The following is a 19,334-nucleotide window of genomic DNA, read 5'->3' on the forward strand; positions in this document are numbered from 1 at the left end:
CAACAGGTGAACAAAAACTCCAGAGTGATTTTAAACGCAGCGACATGAAGGTTACAGTTCGTTTGAAATGGATTATTAATTATTAACTATTAAAAGGCCTCAGACTAGGTTTTTCAGTTATAAATTCATCCTTTAAGCCGCCAGTTTAAATTAAAATTATTATCATAATACTTCTGGTCAGATTTTACATTTAGATTAAAGAGTTTCCAGAAATCTCCATTCAGATGCTGGCAGACTTTTCCCCTGATTATCTCATCGATGGCAAACGCAGGGCTGAAAATACAAAGTGCAAACCAAGTGTAAGTGAATCAGTCTCCACAGACTGTTTACAGCTGGTCTCTATAGCTAATCTCCCCCTTTATAAAAACTGTACAGGAGTGTTTTTATAACGCTTCTGTTTAAAATGTTCTAAGGCTTAAAGTTATCCATTAAGAGCCATTAGCTGTCTGCTAGACTCCTCAGGTCATTGCAGTCCCTGAACCGGACCTCTGTGGTGCCATCCACCCATCCATCCATCGATCCATCCATCTTCTGAAATTGTCTGCCAGTCTTCACTTGTCTCCCAGTGATGCTGCAGTAAACTTCAAGGGGTACAACCATAACCAAGGATAACCCTGATGGCTGTAGAATAGGCTTGGCCAACTCCAGGCCTCGAGGGCCGGTGTCCTGCAGGTTTTAGATCACGCTGGGTCAGCACACCTGAATCAAATGATTAGTTCCTTACCAGGCCTCTGGAAAACTTGTTGAGGAGGTCATTTAGCCATTTAAATCAGCTGTGATGGACACATCTAAAACCTGCAGGACACCGGCCCTCGAGGCCTGGGTTTGGACACCACTGCTGTCGGACCTCCAGCTCTCCATGTCTGTGTCAGCAACTGAGTATAATCTAAGCTTCTTGTCAGGGTTGGCTGTGTGGCAGGCAGGCAGGAGTGGTGGGCCCAAAATGCAGGACTCAACATGGAAGTCAAACTTAAAGCGCAGCTTTATTGCTGGGACAAAAAGCAAAAAAAGCAAAAGCAAAGCTAGACACACTGACATGAGGCACAACCTTTCACAATAAAACAGGAAACAATTCACAAAGACGTAGACAAAGAAACACAGACTTTACACGGGCAGAACGAAACCAGAATGAACTAAAACCTACTAAATAATAACCATCATCATCATCATCATACCATAGATCAAGAAAATACCCAAAAATACAAAATCAAACCAAGACGTGAGAACTGAAAATACTGGGTCAAACTGACCCAGAACCGTGACACTTCTGCCCAACACACTTTGCACCTGACCCTGATAGCGCCTCCTGCTGGTGCTAAGGATACAGACGGCCACGCCAGCTCTAAGGGCTGCACTTCATAGACGAAGACCGGCCTGGAGGTGGGCTCCCTGAGGCTGGGCTCCACAGTGTAGGCCTGGTAATCCTGACCTGGACAGCATGAGCTGGTCCTTTGATTTTTCTTTGACTTTCTTTCATGGGGGGCACTTAAATCAGTTTGCCTGGGGAGACCCTATTAGGGGCAAAGGCCTCCAACAACATAGCCCCTGCTGTCACTGGTACACACAAACCCCTCCACCACCATAAGGTGGTGATTCATGAAGGAGGTGTTGTTGGTCCCCTTTGAAATGTTTTTATAGCATTAATGTGACACATAAATGAATCACTGAATCTTTAATTGCACTAAGAGACCATCCAAAAGTCTGTGCCTACTATCTTATTTATATTTTAGAACTAATGAGCTGATAACTTCGCACTCCACCCCCTCAAAGATGCAGTGTCTTCTGGCTTCAATAAACTCAGATCCAAAATACCAAATTGAAGGATTCGAAACAGCGACCACGGTCTGCAAACCTGTGGGTGACATCACCGTGCCCAGATCTAGCTTTTCCATGCATGGGTGCACGACTGAGAGACCTGCATTACAATGAACGGTTCCGCAAACACAACCAATAACAATCTGTTTGATGTCACTGATTGGATGGGTGAATTATCAAAAGTCTGTTTGTGCATTTTGAGCAAAGCAAGAAAATCTGCTGGTGCAGAAAACGGCTCCATGAAAAGTTTGTTTTATAGCACTTTAGGTTGTTTCCAGCCCGTAAAGGCTTCTGCATCTGCAGGATTCAGCTATAAATTTCACTTTTTTTCCCCAGGTACTGCAGTCTTTGCCAGAAATCCCTGCTCAAATAACCACACAGTTAGCGTAGTGCTGGGTGGCACTAAAGTACAAAGCGAGGCATGCTGTCAACAGAAGGAGAATGGCCTTTTCACCCTCTGTCTGCTGGCAACACAAACAGCCAGACAACACCACTGATGCCAATTAAAAAGACCTGGAGAGGGACAGAGACTTTGAGAGAGCAGAAGGGAGGAGAGAATCGAGAACAGAGCTGTAGAGGGAGGCAGTGTAACGGTAATGAGAGAAAGAGGTGAAGAGCGATGAGGACAACAATTAACCAGAGGGGGAAAGAGCGGCAGTGAGGGAGGGCTGGCAGTGAGAGGCACAGCAGTGAAGCCAAGCGGTCGGACGGTCGAGTTTGATCCGACGAACATTAATAACTCTGCACAAAGCGTCTGTGATCAGCTAAATAAAAATCCTCACGTGTCAGAAGAAGCTGAAAGAAGAGTCCCGTGCTTTTTCAGTCATTAGTCGAAGAAAACAGATATAAACTAATCTGCTGACAGAAAACATTTGCAGCTCATCACTCCTGGCTACTATTTTACATTGAGAGCAGTGAGTAAAGATCTCCCTGGAAAACACAGATGGATGACGGGTGGTGGACGGGTGGAAACAGCAGGGCAGCAGCAGCACTGACTAATCAGGTGGAGAAATACTGAACATGAGTCGGTATCAACCTGTATGGTGTAGCTGTTAGTCTCCTACGATCAATCCTACGAGTAGAATTGATTAGAAATTCTAAACTAACAGGCTGAAAGTACAGGCTGTAATTAGGCTCTGTGGTATCTAACAATGAGCTCCAGATTGGTTTGTAAGCTACTGGATGACTTGTGTTGGCAATAAAGGGAAAAAACTGCTCCAAGTTGAGCCAATCAATCCTTTCTACTTGTTTTGGTCAGCTGATACTGACAGACACAAGATACAAGATGAGGAAAGGTTAGGAAATCTCACAGGTTTGTGTTTGCACAGGATCCAAAGTGAGATTAACAGCCAGTTAATCTACTCTATACCTACGTCCGGTCCAGACCACCCACCACTCCTCAAACTTTACCAAGAGGAAGCTAATATATGGCAAAAAATCAGCCTATTGGTGAATTTAAAATATTATTTTATATCATAAGCGCTCTGCCTGATATTGTGTTGATGCCAAAGCAGCTTCATTAGACGCTGAAGGTCCTTTAAGTCCTGTACATTGTGCGTCGGGTCCTCCATGGATCAGACTTGTGTGTCTGGCACATCCCACAGATGCTCGAAGGCTGGTTCACCACAGTTCCTTCCTTGCATGGGTACCGACCACTGCACTCTCAGACTATGTTGATGGTAAACGCTAGGCTGGTTTAGCAAGGAAAATTCATGTTGGAGTACTGATCCCAATATTCCCAAACACAATGGCAACAATGAGCTGTTTAAAGATAATCCGGTGTAATGTTGTGCTGCTTCGTGCTGTTGCCATACCTCAGAAGAAACTGTAGAAGGTCCCCAAAACTTGATTCTGTTCATCTGGATGTTTTCAGCAGAAACGTTTCGTCACTCATCCAGGTGACTTCTTCAGTGTCAGCTGACTGCAGGACTGAAGGACTGAAGTCATTATGCTGTTACATACAACATTTGTTGTTGTAACAGCGTACCGACTCCAGCTCTTCACTTCCCCAGGACAGAGGAACTTTCAGAGACCTTTCACCCCTCATTGACACCATAGAGTAGAACAAACTGACAAAAGGAGCTCTCGCCACCTCCTCACTGGTGCTTTTCTAGTCTTTGTAAGTCTGAACAGTCATTTGTTTTAAAAAAAGAGTTCATGTTGAACAAAATCTAATTACCTGCAGTGCACGATGGAAAACAGTTGGTGCAGATGAGATGAAAATGGACTCTAACTGTAAATGACACCCGTTCTTCTCTTTGAAATGCAAATCAGACTCTTTGTGAACATGAAGCAACCCCAGGTTACATTACAGCTGCTGCAGGTGTGACTGTTAAACAATCCATCTGCATCGACGGCTAAATCCATCAGAGACCCGTTTCTTTCTCACGGTTTTCCTTTTCTTCCTCCTCTTATCTCCGTCCATCAACACACAGAAGGGAAGCCAAGGCCGATGGAGTGCAGGTAATGAGAGCAGGGAAAGTCTTCCAGCAGTGGATTAGTAGGTAAAAAGCAAACTGAAGACTAATCATGCTCATAACAAATGAACTCCAAACTGTGAGTTAATTTCAGCTCATTTATTACAATCAAGACATTTAATAAAGTTGCACCCAATTAGTCCCCAAGTTCTGCAAAAAACACTCCATAATGTCTTATTTTAGTGTGATTTTAATCAAAATTCACTCTGCATTTACCCAAATAAACTGAAGGTAAGACACTGGTTCCAAGTTCTCGTGTTGAAGCGTGCCATGAGTTTTGAGTGTCTGTTATTACACCGGGCTCATCCCTCAATAATCAAAGTCAAAGCACGAAGAGCACAGAGATTTCATTATTGGAATTTTAAAAAATATATTTCATTTTCTCAGTTTTATTCGTTTAATTAGTCCAATCTGACACATTTAAAAGTCTCCAGCAGCAGAGTTTTGACAGCTTTTATAACTACAGTTCACTTCAGAGAATCAACAGAGAATCAGCCGGTTTACAGAAGATTAATATCTGTTGCCTTAGCTATAACTAGCACCAGCTAATAACAGCTCATTGTCCCAGGTGTGTTTTTGCTTGTATTAGCGACTTGTCTTTGCTGGTTTGTCTCAGGTGCTTGTTTTTGCAACTTTTACACAACTACACCATTAATGCCCATCAGGGGGCCGGCGTCGGATGCTAGCCTCGGCTACATGTGAAGAACTTTGGACACGGCCTTACACCTGAGCAACTAAAGTGCAAACTACAAAGTAAATTAGGGTGAAAAGTCACAGCTTTCTACACTCAATGTTCTGAACATTATGAAAACACCAGGTAATCACACGGTGCCCTCGCTCACCGTGTGGTGAGAGGAAGAGGACCCAAATGCAGACACCTGGAAACAAAACTATATTTTAAGAAAGTGAGCTGTTTATTAGAGGCTGATGAAAAGGTACAAACACAAAGGGGAAGGGATACAAAAGTAAACACTAACCTAAAGACGAGGGAGACTTAAACTCAGGGGACTTGACAGACTCGCAACACTAAAGACACGACGCCATAACCAACACAGACCCGGGATGAAACTGGGCAGACGAGAACTAAACAGGGAAACAGAACTCACTATCAACAGGACTAACTGAAGTGTAAACTATACAAACAAGACCATTATAATACGAAAAATGCATAAAACTCAAAATGTTGGGTCAAAAAACCCGGACCCTGACTGAACTATCCATTAAGACTAAAAGTCTTTTGTCTCAGGCTGTAAACATGTTTTAACACTGGAGTCAGCCCCAAGTGGGCATTTGAGGAACTGCAGTCTTATTTATTTTCACTTCCTCATAAGCGCAGGTACTCTTGGACTGTGTGGTTTAAGACCCGAGTGCTCTGACATGCCGACTGTTTTGGCGTCCGTGAGGTCATGCGTGCTCCCCACAGGATGGACCCTGCTGGTGATCAGCTGATTACCATGAACTTCATGGTTTCCTGAGGATGAATCATAATAATATTGTTGATTCTCTGCAGTGCATCATCAGGTCAAAGCTGTCCTGCACGACTCTGATGTTGAACCTCATATCATGCAGCACCTTGAGGAAGCTTATGAGCCGGCACCGTCTGAATAAACGGCGCTGACGTGTTAGCATGCTAATATCCCACAGTAATCATGTAAGGATGTATGAGAGCAGCTCTCTCCGTGAACCTGCTGATGTCTGCACTGCTCACACACAGCTCATCCCCACACTGCAGAGCCCTCACATTTTTCATCAGTGTGACAATTTTGTTTTCTGCTGTGTAATGAGCTGCACTCATGGTAGAAACTTGTGTTGCTTAATAACGCCTAACAGCAGTTGTATAATACCAGTCTCACGGCGGGCTATGATAAACAGCTCGCCATGGCGTGTTTTCTATCATCTGAAGTGTTAACCGACAGCCTCATTGCTTCTGAATAAGCTGCAGTAAGCTGTGCGCCCTATGCTCTCGGTCAGGATCCCATCTTTCTTCACAGCACCATTACCTGTTCCTGAAAGCTACATCACACTGTGTTTTTCACCAAATAACTGCTCTCCAAACCTCTTATCTGATTCTTTCCGTGATCACCAGCTTCCCTCCCAGTCGCTGTCAGAATCAGCACCCCCCTCCCATTAAATCTGCTTGTGCCTGAATGCAGGTCATTACCATGCCCTGTAATATTGCATCCATCGGCGCCTCGCCTCAGAGGTGCCAAGTGCAACCAAATGGTCTGAATTGGATTTCTTTGAGTCCCTGCAGTCACTCAGAGATCAATCAAGCATCAAAGCGTGGCACGAAGCACCCGGTCGCAGCTAAAAGCCATGTTTTAAAATTATATATCAAAATAGGCCAAAGAATTAATAATAATAATGATGGATTGCATTTATATAGCCCTCAAAGCGCTTTACAATTCCACTATTCATTCACTCTCACGTTCACACACTGGTGGAGGCTACAGGTGTAGCCACAGCTGCCCTGGGACAGACTGACAGAAGCGAGGCTGCCACATCGCACCATCGGCCCCTCTGGCAACACCAGTAGGCGTGTCTTGCCCAAGGACACAACGACCAGGACAGATAGAGCTGGGGGATCGAACCGGCGACCTTACGGTTACAAGATGAGCTTCCCAACCCTCTGAACCTAACTAAACAATTCTTGTGTAGTTAGTGTGTAGTGTAGTCAATAGTTTTGTTGTGTGTCAGAACAATGAGGCGACTGCTGAGTGTTACAGGTGTTACAGCAGTGACACATCTGCTGCTGTCAGGCCTGCAGGTATCAGGCTGATGTTCTCCTTCATCTCATAGTGGACAGAAATTATTTTTAGGAGCGGCACAAATAATTTGTGTGGCATCAGATTTGATGCAGAACAGCTGATTGTTCTGTAAATAGTTTGAAGTGTTTGTTTAAAAAACGCCTTGGCTGCATTTTTAGGTAAACAGCTGCAAAAAATGTTGTTGTTTGCATAAATCAGTTACTTTTTTGAAGAAGTAACTATATAATTAACTGCCCAACATTGGTCATTATTTACTGTATTTGCAGACAGAGTTACAGACTCTCTCCCAGACCACAGACTCACAATACAGTCAGAGCTTTATATAAAAGAAAATAAAAAAATAGAAAGTTGTGTTTTCAAAATTGGAGTTGAAGTTATTTTTCCTTCCAATAGTGTTAACATGCTGCAGGTCATCAACAAGATTGTTTTAAATTTTCATTGTAAGTGGGCTGAAGCAGTTAATTAAAAGTCGTCTAACATAAATGCTGTAATTTGATTACTTTAATAAACATGTAACTTGGATGGATTCGATGCTGGCGTGACCACAGTGCACACGTCTGCTGCTGCTCACAGTGGTCCAAGAGACGCTCAGGGAGTTTGTGCGTTCGCTCAGACACATGAAACATTAGAGGGAACATTGCTCAGGACCCCAGCCCTCGGGGCCTGGACTCCCCCACCCCTGTTCTAAATGAACACTGATGTCACCGACCAGTCAAATCTGAACGGAGCTCATTTTGGCCTAAAAGTTTTTGGTTCCATCATAGCCGAGCTCGTACTCTGCTGCAGATACCAGCGTCTGTACAGCTTCCACTTAGTCTCTGCTTCAGTATCTGCCACAGAGCCGACCGTAAAATCAGTTTTCATGTGTTCTGCACGGAACATGAGAACTTTACGAGTCGCAAACGTTTCGTCTGCACTTTTGTGTCACCTCCACACACCCCAAACAAGCTGCCCAACAAACCAACAGTTTGCACACTGTTGGTTTGTTGGGGCCGCACTTGGTCATCATCAGGCGGCTCATTCCTGATGATGTGACCCAAATATCTGACTTTATTCATCACATTTAGCTCAAACAGACTGAGGGGAAATTTCGATATCGTCGCGTCCAGCATCATCCTGCCGACTTCACTGAGAGCGCTTTTTGCAGACCAGCACAAAAATGTACAGAAAAGAGATGAAAGTAAACAAAGTGAATGAACCTGATCGTCTGAAGCTTCACACCTACTCAGGAACATTATTCCAGACTGGGATGTAAACAGGAACGAAGAGAGGGCGGCTGTAACGCCTGGCTCAACTAGTCTGATTCCACTTCAGGATGCACGTTAATAAATAACATTCGTGGAATAATGATTTTTATTAGCAGTGTCAGGAGCTCAGTAATAATGTTGCCTTTTTAAATTTGTTGTTCTTTAGGCCATAAAAAGTACTTCGGTAAACTCCACAGTTTTAATCAGTTGTGAGCATCTCCACAGTCCAGAGCACAAACATGTCCAGTTTGCTGTAAATGCCAGCATGATTTTCATTTTGCCCAAGAATACCAAACCGAGGTCATAGGTCACACAGCTCACGTTTTTTGGAGCAGGAGTAATCGCCCCCTAGTGGCCACTAGAAAGAAAGCAGGTTTAAGCAGCTTTCAGGCTTTGTCTACCTTTGAAACGCCGTGTACGGAGACAGCACAGAGGCTCGCGTACGTCTTTGTGTGTTCAGCAGGAGGGAGAGGAGCTATGCTTCAGCCAGCAAACTGAACTTAATGCCATCGCTGCAATTACCTGGAATCCAGCTTGTTTTGACTTTAAACCCTTTGGCCTGACAGAATGACATGTTTTCAAACCCGTGCAATAAATGAGCAACAAGTCTGCGTGACTTTTGTTTACAGGTTCACTTTTAATTGGATGAAGGCGACGTACATACAGAAATAGAAGAAAGTGGACTTTTCTAATAGATAAACTGCAGCAAGTCCTCACTGCGTTCGCTTTTACTTAAGATGTAGACTGTAATTATGTTTGGTGTTATAAAACATAATAAAGCTAATATTCTTCATAGATATTTTTAATTATGCTTTTAGAGTTCGGCCAAGGCTATCTGTAATTACACCTCACAGAAAATAATTGGCTTTCTTCTCATCAAAGCAATTAGGCACAAAAGAAGCTTTTAAATGGCTGGCGTGCACCGTCCTTCCCGTTTGGCTTGACACTGACATTTGGTTTTCTTCGTGAAACGTCACATTCTCTGCAGTTAATTAACACGGCAGATGAAATAAACATACTTTTGTTCATCGGGCGCAGGGTTCAAAAACAAACACTCGAGAAATCTGCCACAATCAGCATCTGCCTCTCACCAAACCCTCGTCCGGCCTCTCGGGAGACAAACACTCAACCTCCAGCAGTTAATATGCAGACAAACAGACCGAGCGAGGTCAATAACGTCTCCTTCGCTTTGTCCCGCCGTCTCATCGCCACAGGAAATCAGCGACACAGAGATCCTGGAGCTTACCCACAGTGCACTGGGGCGCATGACGGTGATCCGGCAGATCTTCCCGTTGCTGAAGGACAGCAGCACCCGCTGCATGAGGCAGAACCACCGGATCTCCTCGCTGCTGTGTGACCCGCAGGAAGGACACCTGCAGAACCTGGAGGTAACAAGAATTCAGCTCAGTGTGCAGTAAAGGTTGTGCTATGGCAGAAAGTAGTGCTAGCTTTAAAGTCATGCCTCCCTGAGTTCTGTTATAAATGTGGACAAGTGTATTTGGGGTTTCCTCTAATCCACACAGACTCACATGTATACATACAAACGCCCGCTTTAATATTTTAATAACTGGTGCTGAAGGTTCTGCAATGTCTTTAACCCAACGAGGCCAAGGCCTAAATCCTTTGCACAGTGATCAGGACCGGCTGCAGCTGGTAGTCTCTCTTTGCACTGTAGAAAGGATTTGTTTGACAGCACTCGTTGGACTGACCAAGACTCAGGAACTCAGTGAAGCTTGCAGAAGGAGAACTTTACATTTACACAAGTTTGGAAGGTTTGCATATTCCAAGGTTCAAACAACCGTAAGTAAAAGTTATCTGGATGTGTCTCTGCCAGGAAACCACCCAGTGTAAGTTAACTCAATTCTGCCAAGAAGAGTGCAGGATTATGCCAGAAGCTTGGTGATGGATACCGAAAGCATCCGACTGAGGTGCAACTTGCTAAGGGACATTTACCCAAATATTTCTGGGTGTCTGAGTATGTTTTAGCCTGTATGCATACCTGTGTGGATCAGGGAAAATCCCAAATAAATTGGGGACCCAACTCGTGTTTTTTAAACTTATTAAAGATGTATGGTGTACCATCCTTCCACTGTGCAAAAGAACAGTTCAAAGAAACACCAGAATTAATTGACATCCCTGCACAGGATGAGTGTGCATGAATGGGTTTGAGTTAGGATTAGGTCGCTGATGATGACTTAGGCTGCGTTCACTCTGCAGGTCTTGATGCTCAATTCAGATTTTTTGATCAAATCCCATTTTTTTGTCTGCTCGTTCACACTACAAATAAAATGCGACAGCAAACGCGCTCTAGTGTGAACGCTCAAAGCGGCCGCATGCGCAAAAGAAGACGTCACACACAACGCGCTCTGTTTAGACCCAGAGCAACAGTATGTTTGACTGATGGGCCTTAATGTAAAGACTTCGGACTTTACGTTTCCCAATTTTTGCTTTAAGTTATTTTGTTATTTACATAATAATGTAAATAACCTAATAATGATCCTTGTTGCTGTTTCAGAGGAGCGCTGCTTCTAGCTGCAGATTTCTGTCAGAATCTGCAGATTATACAGTACAAATAAAATGTTCACGTTGTCTTCCCAACAGTTTCACGGGATGGCCAGGAAGCGTTCGCGATGTCTTCTCTGGCGCTGATAATCGGCGTCTGTCTTGTGTCAGTGACGTAAAAGACGCATTTAATGCGACCTGACCATCAAACAGCAGCTTTCTAAAACATCTGATATGTGTCGGATTCAGGACCACATACGAGAGTGACCCAGATCGGATTGGAAAATATCGGATTTGTGCCGTTCACACTGTCACACCATGATCGGATAGATGGTCGCACAGGGTCAGAAAAATCTGATTTGATGCGCTTTCGCCTGCAGTGGGAGCGTAGCCTTAGACCTGAGTTGATGCAAAGTGGTACCTCTGCAACATGTAATGCACTTTTCCCTGTTAGGATACTTTAAAAACAACAATAGTGGGAATAAACACTGAAAAATCCACTGGAGTCCAGGTTCTGTGTGGAGGAACACTTTGGATAAGTCATTATAATTTAGGAATTTGTGTTTTCAAACAGTTTGTGTGGTCAGTGTTTAATTTATTCTGAGGAATTTGTCTCCATTTTTTTCCTTTCACATGGCTCCATCTGTCCTCAGCCTTTTGTCCTCCGGAGGACACAAAGACCTTCATCACACAACGGCAAAAATACCACAGAGATGTGTTTCAAACATGAAGATTCACATAGATGTGTTTCGCTCATCAAAGGCTCCATAATGAGAGTGCTGAATGAATGAATGCTTCAGAGAATGAATTAAAATGTCTGAGGGAATGAAGCAGTAATTCAAAGGGACTAATTATTAATCTGATGGGATGAGTAATTATGGGTGCAAATTATTCAGTTAAGTGAAAAAGAGAAATGTGATGAGAAGCAAAATCAGTTTCCTGTCTTCTAGACCTCCTCGGTCAAACTCTTCTCTCCACTTGTCGTACGTCCTGTTTTGTGATGGCGACCCGGGCGAATACACGCACACGTCCTGTCTTAACTTGTGGTGTTGAAACTTTTTTCTGCTGCACAAATCACTGATGCACATCCATAAATTCATGAGCGCATTCATAAAATTCAGCCGCCCACTCAAATACTGTGCACACGCACTGAGTGTACCAGAGCTGTCAGATCAGCTTCCAGCATCCAAACATCAGCTTAATGTTAAATGAGGACACAAACTTTTAGACAGAGTTCACTACCAGAGACTCGCTGATGACCCAGAACAACCACGAGGACATCACAGACCATCTGTTTCCATCACGTCCTGTCCTCTGACTCTTTCTCTGTCGGGTCAAACACCTGCATGTCCTCTCTCGCCACACACCTCCCGTGGGCCGTCTCCTTTTCCCCTTGTTCACTAGCTCCATCTTCATCATCCTTCTCCCAAACGACCTCGAGTTTTGTTATTGTTGTTGCAGAAAACCACAGTTAGTGTCGACTCTGTGGACAAACTCAGAATATCTACTACTGAGAAACTAAAGTTCTTACTTTACAGTCACGTGCAGGACTTTAAATATTGAGATCTTTTGATTGACCCATGTACTCCACATACCTCGAGGCAAGGACATGCCAGCCTATTGTGATCCCCGGGGAGTCGCTCAGCCCTGCTCTGTCAAACCTCTGGTGTGGCTAATTTATGCATTAAGGTGTCCTTTGGCATCATGATGGGTTATGATGCAACAGTCACTCCCATGTCGTCAAGGTTACTGTTGTTAATAGGCATATACTCACCCACACCATCATCTTTCCATAACCCTCAGAGGTCTAACCCGACCCTGGCGATTTACATTAAATGTATGTATGTGTACGTACTTTGTCTGTTCCTAAGTTGTGAGTCTGTGAGTTATGATTATTACTCAGGCTAACGTAAAGTGTTCAGGCTAACAGAGCCACTAAAATACTGTCTTTAGTTCTTAACGTCTGAAATGATGAAGACACTTGAGAAGCTCCACAAAATTCGCTGCCTTTGCAGAACAACAAAAACTTGTACCTGTTTGCGCGTTCCCTCCCAGGCGTCTGGACTTCTGATTGGACTTCTACACGGTTAGGATTTGGCATGTCCTTGACAGCGTTTGATTTTGGCGTTTACATGTGGACGGAGATATTTTTTCAAAACTTCTTTTAAAAAATGAAAATGGAAAATCTCAGTTTTCAAAAATACCCGTGTACGTGTGAACGTAGCCTCAGCACCTGACCCCAAACAAGCCGTTCCCGAAGAGTTTCCCATCCTTGAGATAAATGAAGTTTACATTTATTTTGTCTTTGGTACGTAAACCTAACCAGTGATTAGAACTGGAAGTAACAAGCAAAGGAAAAACTTATGATCAGAAGGCAGCATTTGGCCCTCCAACCTCCCCCTGAGGACCACATGTGCCTGTTAAACGTGTCCGTTACATCTCAGTGGCCGCTACCGCCACATCCACAGCACCAGTGATGCCAAAGGACAGCTTGTGGACAACAAGGGGACGCAGACACGCGACAATCTCTGGGCTTTCTGGTTTATGGACGTCAGGCCGCTGCTCACGTTCAAACTACTCGCAGTTAAAAGCCTCATGGAGCTGTCGTTTTTTCTCACGTATGAATCGTGTACGAAAGCCGAGCCGCTTCCCCGCCTCTCAGTTTACACGCCAGTTTGCCTCGTGAAAAATAAGCCATCAAATTCAAGTTTATCTCGCTGACATGCAGAGGGCGCACAATAACCTCTGTGCTAGCTCGAACACACACACACAGTAACTGACTATTATTCCCAGGTGTGAAGAAGCACCGCTGACATTTACAGACAGCAAACAGAACAATTACTGTAATTCAGGACAAATGCTGTCTTTCTCTGCCTGATTTTGACATTTGTGGAGATGAATGTAGTTTTCACCAAACGTCCGACATCACGGCGGCGGCGTTATTATAAATTTTTCCTTTTATTCTGAAGATTATCTTCCTGTTTCTGTACATTTGCGTGCGCCGTCGTATTTCTTCACTGTGTCCTTGTCCTCACCTGTTTCCTCTCCTGTTTCCTCTCCTGTTTCCTCTCCTGTTCCCTTTTCTTCTTCCTCTCCATCCTTTCAGGCTGATTTTCTCTCATTTTAAACTTAATAAGCAGTCTCGTCTCCATCCCATGCTCCGCTTCATTCCCTCCTCAGCTGTGACTTTCTTCTTCTTGCTTCTGCCGGCTTCGCTGTGCGTTCACTCAGAGGGAGGTGTCTCAGTAATTTGTGTAAGAGAGGGTTAAATGTTCTTTGGTGCTGCACAGGAAGGATGAGTATGTTTTCAAAGAATGCCATCAGGATAAAGTGACGATTAGGAGACATTTGGGTTACACCTGTACAATGCAACCAGGGTGAGAGCATCTTAATCTATATTTCAGTCAGGCTCAGGTCAATGCAGTGAATATAAGCGGGAGTCGAGCCTTAATAAGCACTCACAGGGCTTTTACTGGATAAACTGGGCTCAGCACACAGCAGGCAGAGGAGCAAACCAAGGAAAGATCTGAGCGAGTTACAGTTCATCATCAGGCTCCAGGTGGACGTCCATGCCTGCTTTCTGTGACCTCTGGGCACAAACTACTCGTGCAGACGTGAATAAAGTGCAACAGGAGCAACTCTGAGGATCAGAGAGCGACTGAGGAAAGCACAGCTGAACGTAGGTGCTACATGTTGGGGAAGAAAGCCAACAAACAAGCAGGAGCCTCACAGCAGGTCGCCGCAGGTGTGTGCTGTACACTGATGTGTGCTTCAGTGACACATGGAGACGTGCTGCAGGCTTCATGTAACAGAGGTCAGCTGTCACAGATGATGTGAGGGTGCTTGTGAAATGTAACACTAACCACATGCAAGAGACAGAAGCCATAAGATGTAACAACGACTTTATTAATTGTCTGATCCAGAAATTTTGATGTTGTTTCCCATCACAGAGGAATGAAATCTTCACGTGATCGTTCACCTGGCCGACAGAACAAAACATGCAGCTGATCACGAAAGTTAAAATAATGATAATTTTACATTACAGAGTAGAATAAAAGTAGGGTGTGTGTGTGTCAGCATCCAGCTGTGTCACACGTGCTCAGTGTTTGCAGATGTTCATAAATGTCCTCTTCCACCAATCACGTCACATCTCCCGTTCACGTGTTCACTCGCAGAAACCTACGATTTCATTCTCGAGATCCAGAGTGAAAATTCTGTAAACGTAGATCTTTGTCACACATACAGTAAATATTAGCATCTATATTCTTCATCGCCCTGCAGATGTGACGTTACGTTTGTTTCACGCGTCACGTTCGACAGATGTTACGTAACAGTCAGTGAAAAACTGATCGAAAGAAAAAGCGATCACGTGTATTCACCCTGCCCGTGTCTCGCCTTCAGGTGTCCAACCTGTACCTGTACGACAGCGTGCTGATGCTTGCCAACGCCTTCTACAGGAAGCTGGAGGACAGGAAGTGGCACAGCATGGCAAGCCTGAACTGCATCAAGAAGTCCACCAAGCCCTGGAACGGAGGCTGGTCCATGCTGGAGACCATCCAGAAGGTAAAACACATCCAGAGTAGAGCAGACCAAAACATGCCCGCTGGTTTAAGCCCTGATATCAAACTTACGATGGAAGAATTTAACCCTGAATCGAGTACTCGCCTTTTTCTTTCATTACAAAAACTGTGCAAATAAGAAGTTTTATCTGTACAGCCTCTCATTCAGTTTGGTTCAAAATAGTAAAGTTTTCTCAGAACTGTTATTTATTTAAAGAAAGTCGAGGCGAGCATTTGATTTGTACAATTTTCAAAATAAAAGAACAAACAGCTGCTTTGTCAACAGAAAATCAATCGCACATCAAAGATGCAGTGAAATTGCGCGCAGCAACCTGGAGTCAGTCCTCACAGTCTAATTGGAGAGAGATGCTCTTTGGCTGGGCTGATGAGTCCCTCCAGCATGCGCGGTTGTGTTTTATTAAAACACGAGTCTGCTTATCTGACACGCATCAGAGTAACCACCGCCGAGCTCATTAGCGCTCCTCTCCTACAGATTCCTGTAGAAAAGTCATAAAGCATCATGTTCTTGAATGATATTGACAGAAATATCCAGAGTTCCACCAAAGGATTATTACTCCTGCAGTCATCTTTGTATGCGGACGAGCCAGACAGAGCACGCGGCCGCTTAAAATTCTCATTTCATACCAAAAAGCTGCCGAAAACAGCAGCTCGTCTGATGAGGGGGAGGAGCCTCACCTCCGAGCTGATGAGGCTGTGACTCCTCACACGACCAACTGTCCTGCCTCTGCACTGGACCGGCATCGCTCGGAGGTCAAGGTTGCTGCATTTAACGTTTCACAAACTGCTCTGGAAATAACAAACGTGAGCTGCACCTGCAGCATCCATCAAGTGTAATGAATCTGAATGTGAGCTGTACAATCCTCAAACTGCCGCAGCCATTATTCCAGCTGGTTAGTGATGGAAACATTCATTCGGTCTTGTTCCATCTCAAACACGCCCTTTCTGAGGTTCCCCGTCCAACCTCGAAGCTCCTGTTTCGTGCTCCAGGCGGTCGTTTGTCAGTTTGATTGTTATGGACGCACTTTTGCTGCGTCTCACCTCAGAGTTGGTCATTACCCCCAGACGAGTCTGGGCTACTTTGCTGATGAAATGGACGATAACTTAAAGACAGGACGACATTCGCTGAGTGAAAAATGGCAGAAGCCGAGAACTTTTTATGTCGCGCGTATCCGAAGACGTGAAAAGCGGCGTCCCTCCTCTGGCAGGTGTGTGTTGAATGCGTTTACTCGGGCACATCTTTGAAAGAGCCAAACATTTTCAAACATTAATTTCCTCCAGGTGACGACGAACGTGACCTTTGCTGCTGACAGAGGAACATTTAGTTGGCCGGCCTGCTGTGATGACCGTCTTCAGTCATGCTTTACATCCAACACGAACTGATGGAAGTCATGAAGTGACATTTCATCCGTGGCCTTTCGTGGCACAGCAGTCACGGGCTGAACTCATTCAGTCAGACTCTGATGATGTTCTATATGGCGCCTCATCGTTCTGCAGAGCAGCCAGACCTGATAAAGATGGTCATCAAATATTTAGGTCTATATTTATTGGCTCCCACTGCACCCTGGGATCTCTGCGTTCCTCACATTTTCGGTGTCGGTGTTAAAGATGCAGGAAGTGTAGCAGCAGGTGTTTCAGAGGTCACCTGGTCCTTTCTTCTTGCCCCTTTAACCTGTTAACATCTGCCTGATTGCTGGGACGGGGGTCAGGGTTATGCTCCCGTCTCATACACGTTATCTTCATTTGAAAGAGTCGTCTTGTGGATGACTCGTGTTTTTCATTATTTCAGTCAGGAGGGGCTTTTAGGATTTGTGTTCATATTTAACATAGACGTGTACGGCTGTAGTATTGCTGCTTTTATCCCCTGGCATGGGTGCTGATACACGCTGCTGCGAGGCTCCCAGTACAAAAGAGGCCTGCTGCCTGTCATTGTTCAGGTAAATTGACAGATTTCTGGAGCATAAATCCATCAATAGCACAGGAAGTTGTCATTCTCAGCTCGTGTCTCGTTTGAACACGGATTACAAACTGTTCCTGAAATAACCAAATATAATCAGGTAGCAGGTAAAGAAGGTAGCAGCTCGAGTCAAAGATCGTCACAAAGTAATAAAAGAAGAAAGTGGGGCATCTGAAGGTTCTGGGGAAAGCCTGATTGTGTCAGACGGCGAGCACAGATCATCCTGCGTGACTTCTAAACCCCCGTCTCTCTCCTCTCTGTCTGCCACCCTCCTCTTCAGGGAAATATCACAGGTCTGACGGGTACGATGGACTTTAAGGACAACGGCTCCAACTCCCACGTCCAGTTTGAGATCCTCGGCTCGAGCTTCAGCGAGACCTTCGGCAAGGACATCAAGAGGGTGAGTTCATACTTTAACAGATGAGCAGTCGACGTCGCCCGAGTGTGTGTCGGATCTCGGAAGACGTTTTCCTCCTGGGGGAGGAACAAATAAAGCTAAAATATTCGATTTTTGATTATTCTCCAGCACGTCGCTGTGTTCAGTAAAGAGCAAAACACAGTTCTTCATGTGTTTGTGTCACGTGTGTTTTTGGGGAAGTGGAACCAGATAATCCACCCTGTCTGACACACACACACTGGTTTCCATATCTCAGTGAGGACGTCTCACTGACATAATGGTCTCACTAGGTGCCCCGACCCTAACCCATCACAAATGAAAGCTGAGCCTAAACCTAACCATCACCCTGCTGTACCCCTGAGACTAAAACCACAGTTTGAGTCTCAGAAATGTCTTGAAACTCATGCTAATTTTCTGTCCTCACAAAGATGTCTAAACATCTACACACACACACGTTTCTGGGGTTAAACTTGTGGAAATGGCTTCAGACAAACATCCACACCACAAACCCGTCCGACGGTGTCTCTGCGGCGTGTTTGTTCAGAGCGGCGTTAGCCTGTGGCGCACAGAGGAGCGCCATTAGCTGCCGTTGTTGCTGTCGGTGGAGTTCAGCGTCATCGGTCGTTGTGTTGGCCGTAGCGGAGCGCTGCGGTTGGTGCCCGCCCCTCCCAGCCTGCGTCTTTCATATCCTCACGAAGGCTCTGCTTCATTAAACGTGGGGATTCCTTCAACATTAAGTGCTCAGACTGAGCTTTGGCACCTGGGCCCTGCTGGACGTGCAGCTTCTGTGCTGAAGTTTGAAGTTGGAGAAGAGAAAACAACTGCTGATGTGATGGAAGGAAAACACACCTGGATCCCTCAGGTTTGGAAACTGAGACGCTGCTTCGCTTTATCCAGGATGGTGAAAACTAACCACTGGTGTTTTTTTTACTCCTAGAAGAGCAACTAACGGCTGTACGACCTTAAATGAACTCTGTTTATTCCTTTCATTTAATTGTCATTTATTCTGTTTTCATTGGTGAGACTCTTCAGGTGGAGCGTTAACCTTTGAGCAATGAAGGGATTTTAACCCAACGAACAGGAATCAGTGCGACTGTCACGAGTGTTGCATCGTGGCGATGTCCGCCTTTATATACAGTCTTTGCTCCTGAGTCATGACGGCGTGTTTTTCAGTGTTGCTGACGATGCGCAAGATTAGGGGGTAACATGCAAACTCCACATACAGCTGGTCGCTAGTTATTACACCCATCAGACAGGCACGACTGGGTCAGAGCGTCTCCAGGACTGCAGCTCTTCTAGTTGTTTCTGGTCTGCAGGCTCACTGATGCACGTAGAGATCGAAGGCGAGCTGCTGTAGCTCGAACGAGTCCGATCCACGGAGGCCCGCCTCGCAGCTTAGAGGACTTAAAGGACATACTGCTAACATGTTGGTGATACCACAGCACACCTTCAGGGTAATCTACGCCTGATCGCTACATAAGCCTCCGGGAAGGAAATCTGTTCAGGTTTTGTAGCGACATGTTTGTGCAGGAGACAGCATAAGAGTCGCTTTGTTGGTAGCAAAAGGTTTATTATAGTAGCAAAAGTGCAAAAA

General features: G+C 44.9%; 1 protein-coding gene across 5 annotated transcripts in view; it reads left to right on the forward strand.

Moving 5' to 3' along the window:
- LOC101469427 (glutamate receptor ionotropic, delta-1) overlaps nucleotides 1–19,334 on the forward strand; it is a 594,275-nt gene that overhangs the window by 501,911 nt on the left and 73,030 nt on the right. For all 5 annotated transcript variants that reach the window (XM_076887763.1, XM_076887764.1, XM_076887765.1 and 2 more), the window contains 3 exons: nucleotides 9,522–9,695; nucleotides 15,211–15,372; nucleotides 17,624–17,743. In XM_076887763.1, coding sequence (XP_076743878.1) covers nucleotides 9,522–9,695; nucleotides 15,211–15,372; nucleotides 17,624–17,743 — 456 coding nt within the window. The remainder of the gene's footprint in view (nucleotides 1–9,521; nucleotides 9,696–15,210; nucleotides 15,373–17,623; nucleotides 17,744–19,334) is intronic.

Source organism: Maylandia zebra, linkage group LG8 (genome assembly GCF_041146795.1).
Source record: "Maylandia zebra isolate NMK-2024a linkage group LG8, Mzebra_GT3a, whole genome shotgun sequence".
NCBI lineage: Eukaryota > Metazoa > Chordata > Actinopteri > Cichliformes > Cichlidae > Maylandia > Maylandia zebra.